The 25172-nt window shown below is 41.0% G+C and overlaps 1 protein-coding gene across 1 annotated transcript in view; it reads right to left on the reverse strand.

Moving 5' to 3' along the window:
• JAZF1 (JAZF zinc finger 1) overlaps window positions 1-25172 on the reverse strand; it is a 334668-nt gene that overhangs the window by 123702 nt on the left and 185794 nt on the right. Inside the window, exon 2 of the mRNA XM_055314523.1 lies at window positions 17590-17662. Coding sequence (XP_055170498.1) covers window positions 17590-17662 — 73 coding nt within the window. The remainder of the gene's footprint in view (window positions 1-17589; window positions 17663-25172) is intronic.

Below are 25172 nucleotides of genomic sequence, written 5' to 3' on the forward strand. Positions count from 1 at the left end.
TAAAAAGATAGTGAATCAAATAGATGAAAATTATAACAAAGGAAGCTGGGAAAGATTCAAAAGAATCTAGGGGCCCCCGCTGGCTCATCAGTAGAGCATGTGACTCTTGATCTCAGGGTTGTGAGGTAAGCTCCATGTTGGGTGTAGAGAGTAGAGTGGTTCACCTACTTTCAAAAATTGGCTGTTTTGGGCAGCCCCGGTGGCACAGTGGTTTGGCGCCGCCTGCAGCCTGGGGTGTGATCCTGGGGACCTGGGATCAAGTCCCATGTCGGGCTCCCTGCGTGGAGCCTGCTTGTGTCTCTGCCTCTCTCTGTGTGTGTCTACGAATAAATAAATAAAATCTTTAAAAAAAACCTGGCTGTTTTTAACAGCAAATACACATTATACCATGTTTCAGCAATTCCACTGCTAGTAATATAACTATGAAACATGAATGCTGCACCCATGAAAAGACTGGTACAAGAATGTTCATGGACTCTCTACTTATGATAGTCAAAGACCATCAACAGCAGAATGAATAAATAAATTCAGTAGGTCATACAATGGAATACTATGTAACAAGCAAAAACAAAACTTGTACTAATAGATCCAATAATATGGATGAATCTCAAAAACATGTTAAGCAAAAGAAATCAATTAAGTGAAAATTAAAACAGAAGATCACCTGAAATTCCTAATTTGCTTTGCCAAAACAGTATTATCTTATACATAATAGAATGAGTCCTATAATTCACGTTCACATAATAAACTTAATAACACATGGGAGAGATGACCGCCATGGGTAAAGTTACGTTATTTTGAAGTTGGGAAAAAAAAAAAAAGAAACATAGCAAGTAGAATTCCAGAGCCAGGACCTGGTCTTTTTGAATCTGACATTTTTTAGGGGCTACCAGGGTGTTGTGTAACCTAAGGAATTAGAAATTGAAGGAGTTACAATAGTTCACCAACTTTGAATTAAGATTTGATATTATAAACAAAAACATGCATGCCCCTTTAAAAATCTAGAAAGCAAGACCTTGATACCTTATCCCTAGAGAAATCTATGCTAAAGACCAGGAAAAAAAGTTTTGTTTTTTTTTTTTAAGGGGTAATGAACTAAGAGCATAGTGTACATTTATCATTAAAAGCATTCTGGCTTTGAGTTTTCAAAAATATGGCTGCTGTCTAGCAAAGATTAATGCAATATAGAAACCAGCTTTTCATCATACTTGTTTGACCCAAGAGAATTGTCCATCACTGAATCTGGTTGGTGCTGAACACAACAATAAAATGGGCAATAAAGAGCAAATGTTTGTATGGGCACAAAAAGAAGTCTAAGCAACTTCGCAGCTTATCTGCTTCAAATTCATCTGTCCCAATAACGAAAATGAAAATATAAATCAAGTTTGCAACAACAATGGATTCTATTTTTCCTGGAAGTCTACAGGACAACAGAGGCATCTGTGGTTGACACACCTGCCAAAGAGTGCAATAGCACTTTCTCTAGGTTTAAGGACTATGACACCACTTATCCTTTTCTGCTAAACTTTGGGTAGATGGCAAACATGGGGAGTATCTGATAGAAAGAGACAAGCACATGAGTTGCCAAGGTGATGCTGTACTTTCTGAGAATAGCTTTGTTACTCAACCCTCTCAACCTGAAATGAAAGATGGAGTTGGCTTAGTCAGTCACAGGCAAGAAAAGATGTTCACAGACACTGCTGAGAAGGCAGGGACCACTCCAAAAGCCAGATCCAATCTCTAGCCTCAGCACACCAAAGCATATCTCGTTTGAGGAGAAAGGTACTTGGCAAGAACTGGTTGCACACTAGCCTCGCCATCTGTAAATTACAAGGGCCCACGCTGTCACCTAAATCTGTGGGGAAATTTCAGTGATCAGGGAAGGTGGAAGCCACTGGGAAGGCTTCTCTGCAAATCTTTCTGCTTGTCGAATAGCACGTTTATGGCCTTAGCAACAGTACAGAGTGAATTGGTTGTCAAGGAAAATGCACTAACTTGCATCAGGCAAGGAAAAAAAGCCCCTGGGACAGGCATGACATGAGTGCAATGACCAGTGACAAAATTATCACCTGCTTAGGGTGGAATGAAAAATTCTCCTCACTTGTTTGGTTTTATCGGCAAATGAAGACAAGGGCATAAAATACAAGCTAGCACTTAAATTATTCAAGTCTGGTAACCCCACCTGGTCTGCATATCCGATTAAAGAATTCTGTGTGCGTAAATTCTGAGTAGTAGGTTTTTAGAGGCAATGTGTGAGAGACAATGGAGGTGGAGATTAGGAGACCTGGCCCTCATCCAGGACACGCCTGGATTCCATGATTCTTTGAGAGAAATCCCCCAACTTCTTTTTACCTTAGAGTCCAGGCAATCGTGAAGAAGGACAAGAAGAGGGCTATACAACAAAAAGATTTAGGAGATCAAGTCCCAAGTCTGCCATTTACAAGCTGTGTGTGAACTTGGACAAGTCACTGCAAAATTTGTCTGATCCTTGACAAAAATAAGGTAAGAACAATCTTTTATAGTGGAATCATGGCTCAATGGAGAAAATGTGTGATTTCCTAAGAAACTAGTATACTTGGAAATATTTGTGAAGTTCTTTGTAAAATAAAAGGGGTTGCTATCCACATATTAGTTTTTATTATTTGCTTTTGCCATGGCCTACTCCACACAAAGCAGCCCAATGACATGTAAACTGTGTGAAATGCTAATGGAAAGCAGAGCAAGAGGATGAAAAATTTCTAGGGCATACAAGAAAAAGCAAAGACCTTGGAGTTGCATACATTTGGGTCTGAGTCCACCTCTAAAAGCTGCTTAGTAACTGTGACACCTAACTGAGGTGTCCTTAACCTGGGGTCTGTGAATCCACAGGGGCTGTTAGTAGGATTCAGGAGATCTGTGAACTTGGATTAAAAAAAAAAAAAATAACTGACATCTTTACCTCCAGTAACCTCTAAACTGGAACTCTAACTGAAACATAGCATTTCTTTCAGTAACAAGTCTAGACAACTAGCCACAGTATTTTCACTCTACCTATGACTTTGCATCCATAGAAGTCATGGATAATTTGATATCATGGTATAATTTTAACAGAGGTCTCAAGATATTTATACTCATCACTAATTTGAAATTATGGAGGCTATTAACTCAGCACCTAAGCTTCCTTAAAGGCCTCAATAAAGCAGCACATGCTACACCACAAATTTATAATTTTATTATTTTGAAAAGCACATTTTAATATAATTTTCTCCATAATCCCATGTAGTTTGGATTATGAATTTAAAAACATTTTGGAAATAGTCCATAGGTTTTATCAGTTCTCCAAAGGGGTATAAGGCATTAAAAAAGTTAAGGCTCCCACAGCCTTCTTGGGAATTCATTAGGTCTAAAAGAGAAGAGCTGAGACACAGGGCACTATGAGATTACAGATGACACAGCCAAGTGCACTGCCCAGTGCCCTGCACAGAGTAGGTGCTCAACACAAGCTACTCTGTATTGAAAATGATGAGACAAAGTCATTTTCTATTTTTTTTTAAAGATTCTATTTATTTATTCATGAGAGACACAGAGAGAGAGGCAGAGACACAGGCAGAGGGAGAAGCAGGCTCCATGCAGGGAGCCCGATGCGAGACTCAATCCCAGGACTCCAGGATCATGCCCTGAGCCAAAGGCAGACGCTCAACTGCTGAGCTACCCAGGCATCCCAGTCATTTTCCCTATTACACATTTCATTCTTCCTTAGCATGACAATTTCTATAAAATTTAGCACCAGTCTTCTAAGGAATTAAGGTTAATGCTTTCTTATAGCTGGACTCTTCACTTGTTCAGGCGAAATGGTCTTGTATTGAGACCACATAGCTGTGTAGCTGTCCTAAGTCCACACTTCTATTGCTGAAGACAGCCAATGCACAGACCAGAGGTGAGAGTCTATACTCTGGCTGAGGAGGGAGAGGTCTTTCTGGGGACATGAGGCTGACCTAGCTGCACTACTTTGAGCCAGCAGGCAAGGTCTTGGCCATGGTGGCGGAAATGAGAACAAGTTATTTAGAAACTGGGAACACAGAGCTATTTTAAAGCTTGCCAGTGAAGGGGCCTTCAAAGGCAAGACTAGTCTTTAGGCTCAGCATAATGAAGCTCAATGTGAGAAAATTAAGTAATGTTTCAACTTGAGTCCCAAATCAACAGTCTCAGCAATATGAGAGTATCTCGCAAATGGGAGTGTGTAGAGCTATGGAGGGAAGATTCATGGCCTTCTTAATTAACTCCGAGGTGCTACACATAAGGGGAAAACGATAAATCAAGTAGATTACTGCCAGTGATCTGAATTTCCAAATGAAATAAGAGGTATAGTGCCTTGAGTCATTTTGTAAATGTGTATGGTGGGGGGGGGGAATCTCCAAGGTCATCCCTTATGTTAAAGTTTGCCGTTATGCACAACAATCCCTTGATTTCAAATAGTTAACATACAGTCAGGTGTGAAGAGGTAGGAATTAAGATGAGTAAAACACATGAGAGGCCAACACAATACTACACATGCCCACACACACACACACACAAACTGTTATTCCCACATTTATTTAAAATGTATTTATTGAAAAATCTATGTGTAACAGGTACTGTTCTAGAAGCTGGGGATATAGTGATTACCAAGATAGACAAAGTTCCTGCCCCCAAGGAGCTCATAGTCTCAATGAGGAAGACAGGTATTCATTCAACAGAAACAATTATTTCAGGTAGTGATAAGTAAGTACCATAAAGAACGAGAAAGCAGAATGAGGGCAAAAGTGGATAGGGAACTATTTCATTTGGTGGTCAGGGAAGCCAGCTGTGCAGGTAACATTGGACTGGATACTTGAAGGGAGGAGGAAATGAACTATATGAAGCTCTGATCAGAGAAAGAACGTCCCATCAAAGGTACTGGCAGCCCAAGAGCTGGGAGCAGGAGGAGCTGAGTGTGCTCAAGGAACAAGAACAGTGGCTCTTGCTGGAGGGTGTTAGAGGTAGGGGTCATCTGATCATAGAAGCCTTATTTGCCATGGTGAGGAGTTTTACTTTTATTCCAGAGGTGACAAGAAACCACTGTCAGGAGAGGAGGGTGATCAGACTGAGATTCTACTAATGAAGAAATATAAGCAAAAAATATAGACCTGTAGAATAAATAGGGATGAATCTACATTATAGCACTGTTATTAGGAGCAAAAGACACAACAAAAACAAATCTGGAAACTTGAGTGTCCAACTAGCACGGGGGAAGTTGAAGTGCCATACGTCCATTTCTTAGAAATGTATGTCACTATTAAAAAGGGAGTTAGATCTACCTCTTTGATGTGGAAAGATATTAAATGAAAAACAAAGTAATAGGTACATTATAATGTTTGTATATTATAGATTTTATATATTTATTCACGTTTCAGTCTCCCATTTTTAAAAATGTCACAACCAGGGACGCCTGGGAGGCTCAGGAGTTGAGTGTCTGCCTTTGGCTCAGGTAATGATCCTGGGGTCCTGGGTTCAAGTCCCCCATCAGGCTCCCCTCAGGGAGCCTGCTTTTCCCTTTGCTTATGTCTCTGCCTCTCTGTGTCTCTCAAATAAATGAAATCTTAAAAGAAAAATGCCACAACCAAAGCTCTACATACATGTCTGCACCTAAGGAAGAATGTAGATGGATACCTACACCACGATGTTACATGGGGACTTTGGGTAGGGGTTTAGTGAGGACTTAGGGAGAGAAGAAAGAAGCTGCTACTCCTTTTAAATGTACACAAACTTAAATTTTATATGATTCAATGGTCATAGCAAAGTGTGTTAACACAATGGTTTTGGAAGATAAAGATGTAAACAATTCTGTCTGGGAGGGTTGGGAAAATTCATAAAATAGGTAGCATTAAAAGTTGATTTTGAAAAGTAGAGTTGCCCTAGCCAGAAAAGAGGGAAAACATAGCAAGCTAAAGGCAAAACACGGGAAATTTTTGTACATGGTGCTGATTCTTTTTTTTTTTAATTTTTATTTATTTATGATAGTCACACACACACACACACACACACAGAGAAAGAGAGAGAGAGAGACATAGGCAGAGGGAGAAGCAGGCTCCATGCACCGGGAGCCCGACGTGGGATTCGAGCCCGGGTCTCCAGGATCGCGCCCTGGGCCAAAGGCAGGCGCTAAACCACTGCGCCACCCAGGGATCCCTATGGTGCTGATTCTTTTGACAAATCTTTAGATGGCAGCTAGTAGGCTGCAGTGGAGAAAACAGGGCAAGCACGGAGATTTGTGAGTTCTTGGGATAATCAAAATAGGAATTTAGAGGCTCAATTAAAGACAGTAGCAGGGGAAGCATTTATGAGGTGATTAGGGTGCAGATGTTGCAAATTTGGTGTCTGGTCATTTGGAAATGGGAGGAAAAGAGATGGCAAGCAGATAGTTAACTCCAAGCTTCCAAGATTAATGAACGAGTAGGCACCATTAAACAACATTATAAATCCAAAAAGGAGGATCATTTTCAAAGAGAGATGTGAACCTAGCACTGGGTAAGTGGAGCCCATACTGACTATTCATGTACCAAGAAGTAGAGGGCATTTAGGAATTAATATTGGAAGGAAGCTGGGGTTATGGGTTGAGGAGTCCTTTCCACAGAGGCAATAGAGGTAAACTCATGGAATGGAGGAAATATACACAGAAAAGCAAAATACTAGAGACACAAATTAGGAGAAGCTGCCATGTGTTGAAAAGAAGTAGAAGAAGCACAAGGACAGAACAAATTAATGGGCACAAGAGAATAAAGTTTTCAGAAACAAAGTAGCCAATGGCATCGATGCAGGTAGACCAAGTAGGTGAAGTGTCAAGGAAGATGCCATAGGAATCCATGAAGAGAAAATGGAAATGGATAGGGAATTCTTAGGACAGACAAAACCTTCAGGTATATGTGCTGTTACTACATGAAGCCAGAGAAGAGGGATTTCCAGGCCATTGGGATCAGAGATGGGTGTAGAGTATAACTGATGAAAGATCCAGATGAATTTGGAGATGATGAAGAGGGAAGTTGAGAGTGGACACAGAAACAGTCTTTATCTGCTCAGTACAGGAACTGAGAATATCTGCTGATGAGGGGATTGGGAATTCCTTTAGGAACTTTAGTATAATAGGTACACTAGAAACTGACTGTGGTAAGTTTAGCCAGGTTTTAACATGAGATGAAAAAGGATTATGGGATAGTCTTGAGGGCCCAGCTAAGTTGGAAAGGTTGTGTTTGCAGTGAAGTGAATCACACTGCTAGGTGCTTTTCTGTAGTGACTCTCAAAAGCTAGCCTCAGTAGAGAGGCACTTGTTAGTTTTATCTAAGGCCCAGAGTGGAGATAATGAGTGAGCAGGGTCAATGACACAAGGCAATTAATGCAAGTTGACAAACTCCAAGTCAATATCCAGCAACTGGCCTGAATAGGGGAAGGGAAGAGGTGGCACTGGACACTGATCAACACAGAAATGTCACAGTCAGAAACACTGAAAGTATAGCAGCTCTTACTTAGGATAAGTCCAGGGAATGGGTTTCTACAAAAGGAAAAAAAAAAAGAAAATCTAAGTCTATTACTAGATTCTTTCAATATCATGGTATCTCATTCCAGAAAGTTTGAAGATTTTTTAAAAATGTAATGCAGCTTTGAACTGTACTCAAAGATGCATAAAAAAGATAAGTCATAATAATACTCTATATAGAAAACCCTAAAGACTCCACCCAAAAACTACTAGAACTTATAAATCAGTTCAGTGAGGTCACCAGATACAAAAATCAATATACAGAAATCTGTTGCATTTCTACACACTAATAATGAAGTAGCAGAAAGAGAAATTATGAAAATGGTTCCATTTACAATTGCACCAAAAACAATATGTAGGAATAAACCTAGTCAAAGAGGTAAAATACCTGTACTCTGAAAACTATAAAACATTGATGAAAGAAACTGAGGACACAAACAAATGAAATAAAATGAAACAGATGATACAAATCTATTATGCTTATGGATTGGGAACAATAACATTGATTTTGGTAATATGGACATTTTAACAATCTACAGATTCAATGCAATCTCTATTAAAATAATATCAATAGCATTTTTCACAGAACTAGAACAATCCTAAAATTTGTATTGAATCACAAGAGACCTCAAATAGCCAAAGCAATCTTGAAAAGAACAAACTGGAGGTATCATAGTTCCAAACTTCATGTTACAAAGCTGTAGTATCTAAAACAGTATGGCACTGGCATAAAATAGACACATAGATCAATGGAATAGAGTGCCCAGAAATAAACCCAAGATTATGGGTTAATCTTTGACAAAGGAGGAAAGAATAGGCAATGGGGGGTGGGAAGCACATGACTAGCTCAGTTGGTAGAGCATATGACTCTTGATTTCAAGAATCTGAGTTCAAGCCCCACATTGGGCATAAAGAATAATTTTAAAAAACTATAAAAATATGCAATGGGAAAAATCTTTTTAACAAATGGTGTTGGGAAAACTGGACAGCTACATGCAAAAGAATGAAACTAGAGTACTTTCTTATATGGTCCACAAAAATAAGCTCAAAGTGGATTAAAGACCTAAATGTGATACTTGAAACCATAAAAGTTCTTGAGAACACAGGTAGTAATTTCTGTAATTTCATCAGATGTAGCAACGTTTTCTTAGATCTCTTGAGGCAAAAGAAATGAAAGCAAAAATAAACTATTAAAACTACATCAAAACAAAAAGCTTCTACGCAGCAAAGGAAATCAACAAAACTAAAAGAAAACCTACTGAATGGGAAAAATATTTACAAATTACATATCTGATAAAGAACTTTTACAGCTCAATACCTCAAAAACAAGGTATTGTTTTGAGGTATTAATTCCAGTACAGTTATATACTATATACTCAAAATGAGAAGATACGAACAGACATTTCTCCACAGAAGACATAAAAATGGTCAACATATACATGAAAAGATGCTCAGCATCACTCATCATCAGGGATATGCAAAACAAAACTATAATGAGATAACACCTCACACCTGCCAGAATGGGTGAAATATAAAATACAAGAAACAACAAGGGTTGGGGAGGATGTGGAGAAAAAGGAACCCCCATACACTGTTGGTAGGAATGCAAACTAGTGTAGTCACTGTGGAAAACAGTATGGAAGTTCCTTAAAAATGTAAAATAGAATTACCATATGATCCAGCAATTCCACTATTGGATATTTGCCCAAGAAATATGAAAACACTAATTTGAAAAATACATCTCTAGATTGATTGCAGCATGATTTACAACAGTCAAATTCTGGAAGCAGCCCAAGTGTCCACTGATAGATGAATGGATAAAATGGTATGTATAAATACACACACATACAATGGAACCTTACTCACCCATGAAAAGAATGAACTCTTGCCATTTCCAACAACATGGATGGATCTAGAGGGTATAATGCTACGTGAAATAAGTCAGAGAAAGACAAATACCATATGATTTGACTCACATATGGAATTTAAAGAAACAAATGAACGAAGAAAAAAAAGAGGGAGAAACCAAAAACCAGACTCTTAAATATAAAGGACTGATAGTTACCAGAGGGGAAGTGGGTGGGTGGGTGAAATAGGTGATGGGGATTAAGAGTGGACTTGTGATGAGCACTGGGTGTTATATGCAATTGTTGAATCACCACACTGTACACCCGAATCTAATATATCACTGCATGCTAACTATACTGGAATCATAAAAAAAGATCAGTCATAAATACTGATGGTAGACACAAGAAACATTAAAAAAAATTGACCTAACAGGTAACTGTATAAGCAACCTGCTTTAAAACACTGAGCTAAGAACAAACTGGACAGCAAAGAAGTAAGTTATGCAAGAAGCCCAGATTCTAACAAGCAAATCATATCACCAAGTTCTGCCAGGACTCCCCTTTCTCACCATGTGTTTTATGCCAGCAGCACAAGCGAATTCTGCTGAAGCAAGCCAAAATGTCACATTAGAGTTTTTTCCAGTTTCTCTGTGTCTCTTGAGAGTACATGGTTTTTGCAAAACACAATGAGCAAGCCAAATCAGGTTAGCGATATTACAAGGAAAATCTGGCAGGCAGCCATCTCAGCTTTGTTTCAACTGATGTTCATAAAAAACACAGGTTGAGAAAATGGTAGCACAACGTCTGGTGTTTGAGATCTAACAGCATGCAACATGTTTATGGCATGCATTAGGCCACAAACTTCAGTATGGGGCTGGGGCACAGAGAACTTCAGATCTGGTAGACAAAGGAGGGAAATAGGAAAGCATGTCTTGTATTGTAATAAATACAGACTGCTCTCAGAAGACCACAAACAGGTGGTTTCATTAAAAAAACCTACTGCCTTTAGATTTTAAAAAAATCAAATGTTTCAGTCTTGTTTGTATAAAATAGAAGGTCAGTGCACACTTGGCTAATTACAGCTTTTTTTTATGAGGCTATGACGGACTATAATCTGGCAAAAATGAGTCCAACTGAAACAGCCAGAGTGATGGTTTGGGGGAATTAGGTGAGGTTTTGGAGTGGGACTAAAAGTGGGGTGAAAAGGAAGAGAGCTTTCATGAAGCAGTTTATACTCTGGTAGAATTTTTTAAAAAGCATCAAGACTGATTTTATTTTCATTCAAAACCACCTCTTATTTAGTGTATTCCTCCTTTGAGTTCTTGAACACATTTATAATGACTGCTTTCAAGTCTTTGTTTCCCAAAACTAACATCTGGGCCATATCAGATGTTAGGGAGAGTCTTTGTTGACTGCTTTTTCTCCCCCCCTCATCTAAGGATAAGATTTTTCTGTCGTTCATGTCTAGTCATTTTTTATTGCATATTAGACATTGTCATATCAGATTCATTCCTATGAAGACTAGTGATTTTTGTTCTAGCAGGCAGTTCAATTTCAGGCTGATTATGTTGAACCTGTATAGGCCTAAATGTATACCTTCTTAGGGCAAATCTGTGGAAAGCCCAAAGTGTTTTCTAAGAATATCTAACTTGTCAGGACTCACTTCTGAACTTTGTCTCCTCTGAAGATCTTATAGAGTCTTGGTTTTAGGGGTTTTTATTTTATTTTATTAATTTATTTTTTTAAAGCATTAGTGGAGCAAGTTTTAAGATTTTATTAGACACACACAGACACACACACACACACACACACACACACACACACACACACAGACAGAGAGAGAGAGAGGCAGAGGGAAAAACAGGCTCCATACGGGGAGCCTGACGTGGAACTCGATCCCAGGTCTCCAGGATCACACCCTGGGCTGAAGGCGGCGCTAAACCGCTAAGCCACCCGGGCTGCCCGGTTTTAGGGGTTTTTAGAGTGGCTCTAAAGCAGGGCACGCTCTAGGACAAAGTTCTTATTTCTAATATCTCAGGTAGAAGAGTAGGGTGCTAACCAGTCATTTCCATGCTGGCTGGGCTGGAATGCAATGCCTACCAGCAACACCTCACCTCTGGTCTCATGGTTTCATTCTCACCCATGTGTTCGCTGCTCCTTGGTAAGATTCACAGTCTTATACCAAATAATACACACAGCCCATCCTCAGCCATGGACTCATGAAGGACCCTCATACAGACTTCTGTGATCCTCTTCTACACAGATCCCTCCTCTATAGTCCCACTGTGCTACAGATTCCAGCAGCTTTAGTTACCCCAACCATTGACCTCTCTCTTCCTAGGGCAGTGGGACTGTTGTGCTGTGCTCAGGTTTGAACAGTTCTAGGGAACTCCACTGCAGTAAGAAAATGGTCCTCAGAGTGAGCCAGGTGATCATGCTTCCTTTCTCTCAGGGATCAGTCTTTACTGCCTATTATCCAGAGCTTACAAACCATCATCTCCTAAGTTTGTCCAGTTGTTTATGGCAGGAGAACTATTGATAGCCACCACTTAACAGATTTTTGTACTGCAATCCACATGAGTGCTAAATAAATGTACAACATGCCATTTTTATCACGTAGCCCTCTCAACGTGAGTACCAGAGGCTCCGGATTTCTCACATAAGCATCCCTAGAGTTCCTGGAATCCCCCCATGTAGTCACTCTCTTTGACTCAGACACAAAGTCACAATGCATTCGTTCACTCATTCAGTAAATACTGAGAGTCTGCTATGTGCCAGACACTGTTCTGGGGAGTGGGGACACAGTTGTGGTCATTCAGTAAATACTGAGAGTCTACTATGTGCCAGACACTGTTCTGGGGAGTGGGGACACAGTTGTGGGAGACAGAAAATGTCCCTGTCCTCATGGAGTATATTTCCTGGTGAGAGGTGTTCTGGCTCTATGCCAAAGCAGTGCTTCCTCTCTGCACTTGTTCCTCTAATTATTGCTTTGAGAGAGAAAACAGTGACTTGCAAGAGTAGAATATAAAAAAAATAAAGACTTAGACCTATAGAACACTGTCATAAGCACAGTTGCATGTGCTTCATATACACAAATCAATACTCAAAATGAGGAATGTGTCATTAGAAGGAAACAGATGCTGAGACTTGTCAATTTGCTCACAAAGTTCATGAATAGCAGAAAAAGGACTCAAACCTAAGTAGCCTGACTTGTCCATTTTTTTGTTTTAAAGATTTTTAAGTGAGCTCTATACCCAATGTGGAGCTTGAACTTACAACCCCAAGATCAAGGAATGCTTGCCCCATTGACTGAGCCAGCCAGGCACCCCACTCCTCCCATACTCATAACTACTACATTGTCCTATTTCTCAAAGAGAGAAGAGAATGACATTGGAGATGGGGGAAATCAACTGTGATAGTTTCTAAATAAGAAAATATAAGTTTTTTTTTCATAGAAACCAACTAGGTATCTGGGAAGGCTGTGAGAAGTAAAGGGATTACTATTAAAAGAGGCACGAAGGGGTGCCTTGGTGGCTCAGTTGGTTTAGTGTCTGTTTCCAGCTCAGGTCATGATCTCAGGGTCCTGAGGTCAGGCCCCCTGCTTAGTGGGGTGTCTGCTTCTCCTCCCTCTGCTCCTCCCCCCTATTCATGCATGCTCTCAATCTCTCTCAAAACTTTCAAAAATTAAAAAAAAATAAAAAGAGGTACAAGTTGGTTAAGTGTCAGACTCTTGGTTTTGGCTCAGGTCATGATCTCAGGGTCCTAAGATTGGGCAGGGAGTCTGCTTAAGACATTCTTTCCCTCTCCCTCCTGCCCCTCCACTCTCTCTCAAATAAGGCACAAGACAAGTTGATTGGGGTATCATAGAAGGGCACAATTTTCTCCTTTGTTCCAGCTGACCATGAGGAAAAAAGCAGTCTTCTGATTTTTGAACCAGGAAAAATAGAACGCTTTCCTGAATAAAAGGCTTCAGGGTTCCTTGGGGAAGTTGAGGATGCAGGTGAAAGTGATGTAATTCTAGCAACCCCCTGCCAGTATATGCAGAACAAGTCCCATCAGATGCTTCAAGAAAAAGTGCTCTGGGATCAGGTCCCTATGAGAAACAGATTTTTCTCCTAGAGACTTAGAATGCATAGCAGCAAAGGAAAAGATCTGATAAATCCTGCAGTAAAGAAACCCATTTTATTTAACTCAGATTTTCCCCACATTTAAATTGACCACAGAATCCTTTGTGAGTAAATGAGATGTGTGTGAGAGAGACAGACAGACACAAGAAAATACCCTTTGGAATTGGTGTTCTATGAAACTAATTTTAGAATTTGCAATTTAATAGCAAACACGAAGCTAAATAAAAAGCCATTTTCAGAGGAGGTGAAACCTAACTCTTGTGGCAGTGCAGTCTTACAAAGAGAACTGGAGTAGAGCTGTAGTTTAGGTATGAGAACTATTAGATCTTTATTAGGTAGTAAACAACAAGGAATTGACCGCAAGAAAGGTACCAATTTGGGCCTAGGCAGGATACTCCTTTACAGTTTACCTCAAAATCATATACACAATTGAAAAATTGAGGTTAAAGTAACATTTCTAAATTAAGAAAAACATTTTGTAGAAAAGATAGTCTAACTAGCAGCCATGGCCATGTAGGCTACTAGGTGTAGGTTATCTCAGGTACCTATTTTGCAGAGTCACAAGTTGCTAATAAGCCATCTTATCACCTCAAGGCAGCCACCTGAACCACATCACCTTCAGGTGAAGGAAACCTCCAGGTATGGGCTAGTGTTTCTCATCAGCCTTTTGATGGAGGCTCACCTGACTTCACCCTGCCGCTCACCTATCATGTGCCTACTGGTGAGAGGGGGAGCGAAGATAGTCCTGACCCATCCTGTCCCCTGTGCACCCCGCTCATGAGCTCCACCCTTTCTGCCTGCAATGGAAGGCATCCCTCTCCAGGACAGCAGAGGACTGCTTGCTCTGCTAGGATGTGCCTGGCACACTCAATTTGCTTTTCCCATAGCAATGTATCATTTAGGAGTTACTGATTGCTTCACTTATGGCAGGTTTAGCTCCTGTCGTCTCCTACTGTTTTACGAGGTTGCTACCCTCTGGTTATCTACAGCTTGGCAATATACCCTGATTTTTAGGTCTCTCTGTGCCCCTCTGCCCAGCTGTCCTACTGTATTTTTCTAACATTAGTTTTCCAAATTTTCTTCTTACTTTTCTAAAGTAAACTAGCATGTAACTCTGATATCCCAACAAATCAGGTTGTACAGTGATTAGGAGTCCAGATTCTGGAGCCTAATGATGTAGGTTTGAACCCAATAATCCCCAGCGTACCACCTGGGGACCTATGACAAGTCACTTAACTTCTATCCCTCCCTGTATAGTGGAGATCATCACAGTACCTCCTTCATAGGGTTATTGTGAAGACTGAAATAAGCCATGTAAAAAAAATGTTTAGCATAGAGCTCAGAGCATAAGAAATGTTATATTTGCTCTTTCTAGTATTATTTCTTCTATATTTGCTCTCAAAGTCTTATAGCCTTTCTTCTTGCACTTTATATTTCCCAGGTATACGAATATTATACAGACGCAGTAATTAAACTTCCCATTACATGGACTTATTCTTGCTCCTCACATCACAAAATTAACAGAGCTTCCTATCTTTAAAGTTCATATCCATCTCCCTCGCCCCAAACTGTTCCCAGAACCCTAATTCATTCAGTCTGTCTCATTCTATTTAGATTCTAAAATTTGCTCAGGTGTTGTAACCGAACTGCTTTTCAAGGAATTAGTTTGTTCAACACATTGGGTTCAAGAGAGTAAGGCAATTTAAAACATATAAATATAGGCTCCAATTTCCACTCAGTTCTTTTCTTTTTTAGAGTCCAAAAAGCTAGCTCCATTTGAAGGGCCCAAAGTCTGTTGTTTTCACTCTTTGACAATGTTCTTGCCAAAGAAAGTTTCATCTCAATTTTGGGATGTCCAAAAGTACATTAGAGTTGTATAAACAGATACATGAGCAGAGAAATATTCTTTTTCTGTCTTCACTGTTGAGCAAAATTAAGCTTTATTTTCCCCTGAGGCTGGAGAGAAAAAAATTATTTTTTTTTTCCCTAATAGCACTCTTTTCTGCTGCAGGATATTGCTGTCAAGCAGACTTTCTTTCCAGTTAAACTCATTACTCTCTTCTTGAATCCTGTACTGGCTTCGTGTGAATTCCAGGGTTTCCCTTCTAGGTCTAAGAGCCCTACAACTCCTTTTCACCTAACTCTCCTTGTTGCCAGACCTGACTTCTTCCTCACAGCTATCCATGGCTTGGTCTTCTCATTTACTAAGTGTTTATCCATCACCTACAAATACACAGACTGTCATATGTTAATGTACTACATTACCAATGTGACACTGTTCACAAGGGATCTCGAGTGTGAAAAGTTGTTAGTAACCTGGGCAACCTCTGTACACAGTCCTCATCACCTAAAGACCAGCAAACACATCCATCCTCTCATACGTCAACTCTGTGTCATCTGGGACAGGATGTGGCGAATTCCAAGAACTGCATGTTCACGTCATTGCTTTTCCTATGCGAAGACTCAGATTCAAGCTTCTCCTACTGCACAGTTTATGCTAAACTACCATACTTGATTCAAGTTCTCTGGTAGCTTTGTTGTGTGTGGCCCTTGTCGATAGAGTCTTCTTTGATAGTCCCAAATCACACCAGAGTATTTGGGACTACCAAATATTTCTCAGAGTATTTCTCCAGGGAATAGAACGTCTATGTAATGAGTAGATCCCTGCTGCCAATGTGGTTGGACAATGTGAAGAAGAATGAATGTGAAAAGCTCAGATTCTTACTAGAATAAGGTTTGGTATTCTATGAAATCGTCCACACACAGGTAAAGTTCTACCCGAAACACAACAGCTGCACTACCAGAAAATCTTATTCAAGGCCAGTTAATCCAGAAGCCTATTGATCCTATTGCCCAATATTAGGCTAATTAACATATCACATACACATAATTCTAATGTATAAAAGACTTTTCAAAATGTAGGTTAATCATCAAAAACCAGTTTTGTGAGAAATCCAGATAAGCACATAAACCTTCATTTGTATCTGATGTGGTTTTGAAGGTGTTCTACTTAAAATTTCAAAAATCATAGGCAGTGAGACCCTGTAGATGCTTTACCCCACTTCTAGGCAAGGCTGGTAAGCAAGAAATCCAAAGGCAATAATATGCAGATAGAGGTTAATGTTAATGAATCATTTTAAAAACATGCTTTCTAAAAGAACTTGAAATGGAGTACAGGCAACTCCAACTCAAAGCTCTCTGAAGATTAGTAAGTTTTCCCCCAAAAAATGCCTCGAAATGGAACAGTACAGATAATTCATTCCCAGTCTTCTACTTGAGACTCTGAACTTCAGCTCTGGTACCAAGAGAAGGAAAACCACTCTTCGCCTCATATGAAAAAGGGACAGTTGATAGAAATTCATGCACTGACTTACGAGCAGAGTTTTTCATTCTCATTAAAAGCCAGTTAGTTTTGCTTTTGCTTTGCCTTTCTCTCTCTGGGGGTGTATGTTTTCTTAATGTAAGTTGATTTTAGGTTGTCTCCAGAAATCACTGTCTCCTTAATTAAGTTGGCTGAAACACCAAGTCTCCTTTTAGATCTGACAGATGAAGTCCTAAGTGCTCTCTAAAGTCATGCTCACACGTTCAGTTACAGTAAAAACTCATGTTACTCTGCACAGATGGGATGGTTGCTGAGAGTGTTTTTACTAAAAATGAGCTGCTACTAAATAACCTTCTAATATTAAATTATTTCGATTTATTATATCCTGATATATTCTGATATTCCAACAATGTTCTGAATTCATAAAGTACCTCTTCACCCCAGGGTTTAAAAGTTTCACTCAAACATACATCCATTAATCTCTCAAACTGCCCTATGAAGTCAAAAGAGCATATTCTAACTCTGCATACAAAATACTTCCAGAATGAGCTTATAAATCAGTCCTGTTTTCAGACATATGCACAGAACACTACAATCCTACAGCTCTGCAACGGAGAAACAAAATTCTGCATAGAGATGGATGTTAAATAATCTCCAGTAAATATTTTAAGACTGAAAACAATTTTTTCTACTGTTAAAAAGATACATTTAAAAAACAAACATGTGGCAGATACGAAGTTGCTATAAATTCTGAAAATGGCTTACCTATTAATGTAACTGAGGGCAACATAGGTTGGCTGCTGTAATTCTTGTTTTTCTAAGACACGTGGATCTGTATCTGTAATAAAAACACAATTATGATTTTTCAGCTTTTGCATTAGAATATATGAGGATGCCTAACATAAAGAAATAGGGGCTAAACAGAGAAACAGATTTAACATTGCTCTTTTTAAAGAAAACCCAGGCAGCAAAGCACAATCATTTGTTCATTCATTCATAAATAACAAGATATTACATTACTTTTCAAGGGAATTCCAAACATCAACAGTGATAAAATGTCCATCTGTCACACAAACTCTTGCACAATCCCCCTCATAAATATTGGTTTTCACTGCTTACAGTTACAATGTTGGCATGGTTTTTGGAGGGTAATCGGCCTAAGAAAGAAAGTCTCTGTTAATTATGCTCACTTGAATGCTGGAACAAATTAGTTGCCATTGGAAAGCTCCATCAATTTGAAAACCCACTGAGTATTGTTCTTGTTCACTGAACACTTTTCTGGGTTTGGATTCACATTCTGGAGGGCAGCTCTTCTCCTTTTTAATTGTATAATGGGTTTATTATAACTTTTTCTAGACTCTCATTCAGGAATTCTCATACTGGTTCAGAATCTACAAACACCACATTCATCAGAGGGGCTTTTCTCCTGAAGAGAGCGAATTCAACACCATAGCAACCTTCTGTAATGGTGCCTTTCCAACATGGCGTGCGCACACCTACACAAACTGCACTTTTCACAACTAGAAATGAATTCTCAAGCTTCTCACACAGAGCAATGATTGCACTAAACACATGCAAAACACGGGTTTATGTAATAAAACTATAAAGGGAGGAAACTGCACACGTTTTTATTTTCCTAGAAAAAGGCTCAGCCATTTCACACAGATTTCTTTTCATTATAACCTCATTTAAAAGCATCTCATTATTAGAACTCTTCCAGCTGCACTTGGCAATAACACCTTCTTTGATGTAATGACAGATGTTGTTTCAAGCACCTTTGTACAGGAAGCGTTTACTGCACGGAGTCGATGCAAGATCTACACGCTAACCCCAAAGCACATTAACAGGTGAGGGGGGTGGGGGGTGGGGCGCAGATACAGTGGCACAGAGCACGGGTGGCAAAAATGATAGCATAAAAAATCAATCTGCAATGCTCTTGACTCCCAGACTAAAACTAGGCGGTAGCAGCAATTTTATTTTTGGTGTTAAAGTTAAAAATCTCATGTTCACTTTATTGTTTCTCCTATGCCAAGAATTTCAGAGACATACTATTCAGAAATCCTGCTTCCTGGGTCTTTGCCATCGCAGGTCCTTGAAAGCCAAATTCTGAAACAAGAGACAAAGATTCTCTGAATGGCTCCATCAAGTCGGGTCTCAAGGTTTTGGCAGCACGAGTGAGAACAGATCAGTAACTCCACATTTCCTCTCCCTGCTACAATGATTACATATGCAACTGAGGCTGTTTGTACATCACTAGCCTACAGATACAACCCACGGTTCTCTGCATACTGGAAATCACTCTTCAAGGCAAACTTCATTTTCAAATACCTTTCCTCGTGCTCCTCTAAGTTTGCTGTGACCCCAAAGCATACCTGTGTTTCTGAGGAATGCTTGTGCCCTTTTCCTGTGTTTGCTAGAGAGGAGTCAGTAGGACAACGCTCACCAGGGAAAGGTGTTTTATTTCCAAAATGGTCCATTGGAATGCTGGGCAGGCCATGTGTGCAAATGGTGACTGACAGACCAATCCTGCAAGGTCTTTGTAGGTGCTTAACGAGGTAAGAAACAAGAGATTTGAAACAAAAACCATGAAAATGGAGAGGAAGGTAAGAACGCACAAGGCAATGATTGCAAATGTCTATGTGGAAAATTTCTCAAACGATCACAAAACACTTTGACCTCGAGTGAAGCGCCTGATGATCGAGGTGTTTAGCTTTTGAGACAAGGGCCTGAGCTTGACTCACTAAAACCCATTCCTTCCAAGCCATCTGGTGCACGATTACATAAGGTGTATGATTCTGAAAGAAACACCATCCTGAGTGTAAAATGTCCATTTAAAGGGGAAAAGAGTTAGGAGGCCAATAAACATTTTTATATCTTCCACTGTTGCCTTTCTTCTCGTAACTGATGCTCAGTCTGTTTTCCCACAACCATCCTCTGAAGCTTTCCTTTGTTTCCACATTATAGAAGTTCAGCTATTTTAAATATGGCTTCTCTAAGCTACCTTGACTTTTACTTTTCTTTCCCTAGTGTGTGAGTAGTGAGTAGTAGCGTGAGTAGGTACACACACACAAACACACATGTATATTATTCTTTTCTTCTTCACACCCCAATGTGTCTTTGGGGAAGGGTAAGAAGTACCTTATATAAAATCCTTCAGTTCTCTGATGCTCAGATGAATGATGTTGGCCACTGACATTCACACAAATTATACCTTGTAATTTTCCCACAAAGAATCAAGAATGTTTGCATTCCAGCTGCAAAGGAAGGTACTGAAATACTGTTTCCTTACTTTGTTTCACCAACTTCTATAGCCTATGCTAGACTTATGGTCGCATACCCTCAAATTATTAGTGGTGAAATGGACTTCCAGAAGCTTCCAAATGTCATCCTCTCCATGACAGAAAGACCATCCGGAAGCACCTCGGATAGGATTCTCTTTTCTAGAACGTGGACTCTGCCAACCACAAGAAAGTAGAACTTCCAGACAGACATCCACTAGGCTTTAAACATCTTTTTTGGATTAAACATTTCCTTGGGCAACCTTTAGAACATTCATTAAAGCCTGGAGTTCTTAAAAATGAAATTCGGCACTTGGTGCCCACAAATCAGGAGAGGCCTACACAAGTGCTACTGGAGGAACTGCATCAGCTGCTGGTCGCAAATAAACATCAGCTCCGTCACTCGCTTCCTGGCTGACTGGTGTGCCGTGATCATGACTCACCATTTTATGGATTTAATTACGCCGCTGAGCACTTCACATTCGGTAAAAGTAGAATAGCTGCCTTTATTATTTCTCCCTCCCTGACAGGAAAGTAACTGCCTGCTGCTAGAAACTCTCTACAGGAAAGGATTAGAGCAACAAGAGACGAGGATTTTCACAGCAGGACCATGACGTGCTCCTCAGGAACACGGAGCGTCCATTGTCAGAACGGGCTGGAGAGAGTAACACTATCCCCTGGATATTACTGAATTCAATAAAAAGAATTTCCTTATACAATGTGCCACGCCACTGAGAAATTTTCTGCATACGATGAGCTGCTACAGAAAGAAATGTGATATGAACGCCAATGGCTATGGCCCCAATCTCCCAGATAGCTCCCTGGCTTGTTTGTCTACGGTGCCAATAAAAATCTGAAACTGGAACATCAGCTACCGCGGCGCAGAGATAGAATCCACCTCAGTAAATAGTCTGTGGGAGAGGAACACTTGATTTTTTCATAGCCGCAGGATGCTCCTCAAGCTGGCGACTGGCAAGAAGGCAAGCATTTCTCTAATGTGGCTGTCTACGGCCACATGTAACAGCACTCAACCGCTTTTATAGCACTAAGAAGTGACAAGAAGATAAACCCAAACTTTTTCAGCAGGGCAGGCGACAGCCAAGAAAAGCACGGAGAGGTTCTGGTTTTCTGCCTCATGCCACCCCTTGCTTGCTCACAGATTTCAAGTTGACTGAAGGCTAAGAGGATTCAAATGCTAAGATTTATAAATACCCCAGTGATAGAAACCTATTGGCTTGCTTCAGTTTCTAAAACATCTTCTAAAATAGACGGCGGTGTGCCTCTTCTGGCAACGCTACCTCGGGCTAACAGCTTGAATGCTCAGTTGTACATGAAGGCCTAGACGCAGGCACAAAGTGGAAGATGTCATGTGGTCCTGGTGACTCGTGGCTTCCCAGATTCAGCTGAACGCCAAAGGCTCCCACTACTTCTCAATGTCACAGCACTGGCTCCCACTACTTCTCAAGTGGCGGGGGTGGGGCGTGTGTGTGGGGGGGAAGGCAGAACAGATGGCAGAGGTAAGAGATAGAGAGGATAGCACTCAGACCCTTCTCAATAGGAAGTGGAATTGCAACATGACCAAGGAACGGGCTCAATCAGTAAGGCTCATGCTCATAGGCTCTGCTGTCTCTGGCTTTGGGAAGCAATGGCAGCTAAGGGGATCTGTGACTTATGTTGAACATTTCATCGTGCTATTCTCAAGCCGAAGTGAAAACTATCAAGGTCATTTGCTGGGTTAACTGAGGCTAATCAATAAGAGCATGGGCTTTGGCTCTGCGTTAGGTAGTCTACACTGTTAGGATTTTTTTTTTTAATTTTTATTTATTCATGAGAGAGAGGCAGAGACACAGGCAGAGGGAGAAGCAGGCTCCATGCAGGGAGCCCAACGTGGGACTCGATCGTGGGTCTCCCAGGATCAGGCCCTGGACTGAAGGTGGCGCTAAACTGCTGAGCCACCAGGGCTGCCCACTGTTAGGATTTTATAGACCCAAATTACTTATACATTTAAGAAAGTGAGAAATCAACTGTCCTGCCTCACAACAAGACTACTGAGGTCTCTATTGGTCACAGGCTATTTGCAGGCTGAGAGCGCTATGGGAAGAGGGAGAAATCATGCCCCCTGAGAAGGCCTACAAGTTTTGTGTCTTCCTAACACCAGGCTCTTTTCTCAGTGTGAACAGCCACAGTGGGAGGTGGGGGGGATGGGGAGGATGTGGGTCGGGAGGCAGCGGGCCACTTGCGGTGCTGGAAGACCCTGGAGAGGCAAAGGCCCACCCGGTCAGACACAGGATTTGGGAGATCCGGGCTGGATACACCACTTTTCTTTGGACTCACTCAGTAATAATTAATGGGCACAGTCTGTTCTCAGTCTTCTCCTAATAGCTCAACTCATAAAACCACCGAGTGTTAGTTTATCCAGTGTGGCCATCCACGACGTGCCCCTGGCCGCATTCACCACATCCCTTTCTCTGCACTGCTCTGCTGCCAGCACTGTCCCTGTATTTTGGTCCCTGGGGAGGCATCCTCTGGGTACATCCTTGCCCCCTTCCACACTTCTGAGGTGAAGAGCTGTCTCCTCTTTTCTCACCTCTCCAGCGCTCTGCTCTGCTCAGTGCCTGGCCGATAGGAGAATGCACACTTATGAAATGGATACACTAATTTTAGGACCAGAAGTGGAACTTTTGATCAAACATGGCAAACTGACCAAGGGGATTTGTTTCTTTCACCATCTGGAGCCCCACTAAAGTAGAAATAAAGAGACAGAAAACCCCCCATGGATAGAAGAAATAGGGGAGATGTCAGCAGACCAGTGATTTCAGCCAGGGGGAGATAGAAAAGCCCTGCATAAGTGGAAAGTGACCCAGAGAGTAGAAGCATCTGTATCCTCCGGTGTCTGCTACTGGGGGAGACCCCTGAGCTAGGAGGTAAACCCTGAGAAGCCCTGGCTCGTAAGTGCCAGGGGATGACATGCAAGGAATGGGCAGTTCAGAGCAAAAAACAGGAAGACTGCTTAAAGTGGTTCATTATCCAGAGACAGTGAACCAGGAAAGCATGCAGGGGAGAGGGGAGAAATCAGGGCTAAGAAGGGCATGAACGTAGAAATAAACCTACTCCACTGCTCCCCAGGCCACTACCAGCAGCCAGTTAGAGGATTCCTCTGATTAAGTGGGTGCAGAGAAGATCCCACTAGAGGCTGACATCTGGCAATTCCCCATTAAGTCCTCTCTCCACAGTTAAGTCCATGGTCAACAAGCCTCATCCACACCTCCATCCACAGCCCTCCATCCACAGCCTCCCATCAGCTTTGTATTGCCTTGGTCTTAAATATGAGCCAAGAACAGTCAACGAATGATCATTGGACATTTGAGGGAAGGTCGTGAAGTTGAATGGGATACACAGTAACAATGGTGGGGGAGGGAGGTATGGAGAGAAAAGGAGAGCCACAGACTTGGAAGGTCAAGTGCCATGCCTGCTCACACAAGCCCAGGCAATGAGAGGGTGAGGATCAGAAGACTGGCATCCTGAGCGCCAGTAGGCCAGCATCCTGACCTTTAAAAAGGCTGCTCATCCTCCGAGGTCAACTCATTGCGACTACCAGTTGTAACACTGGACTCTGTATAGACGACCTTTCTAGAGGTCTAAAAAGCCCAGCATAATTCTACTTCAATGTTCTCTTCATGTTCAGGACTGAATTTGATGAACCAACAACTTACAAAGACCAACTTTTAATTCTTGGCTAGTTTACTTCAGCTGTTGAAATAAATATTTCTTTTTGGGAATGGGCCTTTCAAAAAAAAAAAAATCCTACAATTGCACATAACCAGCCTTTGAATGGATCAACTTTTCCTTAGTTTATAGACACGTCATTTGAAACTTTTCCCAAGCCATAATTTCCATTACAGGGCAGTCAGTGGAAATTACAGTGAGATTCTTGCCTTCCCAAATTCGATGTAAAATCCAGATGCACTTAAGTGTTGCTGTAAATTTTATGAGTTAAATATCTAAAAGTCAGGGACACTGTGCAGCACAATAACACCGCCTATTAAAAAAAGCATTCATGTTCACATTTGTAACTGGAGTTTTCTCCTACAAGTGAGTGAATAAACATTATTCAACCATTTGTGCAAGGCTCTATGAGGCCAATTCATAAACACGGCATGTTGCAGCCTTCCCAGCTTCTGGCATGGCCAGAGGGTCAAAGTTATTAGAAATAGACAGTTCTGACCAGGATGCTTTCTAACGCTTTACCAACCCATCAAATTCCTAAGGTCATTGAAGGCTGCTTGAGAGCCATAGCTATTTCTCCCTAAGTATGAGACATGTAGGTTTTATATCTAGGACACCATCAGTCCATACTCTTTTATGGTGACAGAGTATTATTTATCCACCTGAGCTCTCACTTTGTTACCTTGGACAAGAGGACTGGCCAGAGACCATCATGGCTGCCAGGTATGCTTGTGAAGTGCGCAACCCACATCTCTGTATATGGCAGCCCTGGATACTGGGGTACTGGGATTACATAATTCTTTCAAACAGGAGTAAGGGCAAAACTTGGTCCCATTTAATCCTTCGTGTGTGTGTGTGTGTGTGTGTGTGTGTGTGTACACATAAACATACATGTCTACTTTCCCCAGGAATGAACCTGATGATGGATCCAAGTAGTATGCCACACAGAAGAGCACAAAGGAGTATATGTGTCACTCCTGGCCAATGGAAGGGCCTTTAATAAGGAGGCATCTGGAAGAGAAGATAGCTAGCTGCTGGTGGGTAAGGCTAGATGACAAAAGAAAAGGCAAGGAGAAGAGGCTCTGAGATCCTCTCTTCAGGGCTGGGAGAGAACGCTGTTTATGCAAAGACACCTCCATTCCTTTTGCTTCAAATTGTTTGCCAAAGGAAATCCTACCCATCCTCCAAGGCATTGGCTTATATACTACCTCTACCATCTGTTGTGCTATACATATTTGCAAAACTGTTTAGCTCCTTGGGGGACCAGTCCTTAGATGCCACATATCATAAGCCCAGTGCTCTGTAAATAATCACTGTGTGTTATGACGTACACATAAATGCTAC

Source organism: Nyctereutes procyonoides, unplaced genomic scaffold (assembly GCF_905146905.1).
Source record: "Nyctereutes procyonoides isolate TBG_1078 unplaced genomic scaffold, NYPRO_anot_genome, whole genome shotgun sequence".
Taxonomy (NCBI): domain Eukaryota; kingdom Metazoa; phylum Chordata; class Mammalia; order Carnivora; family Canidae; genus Nyctereutes; species Nyctereutes procyonoides.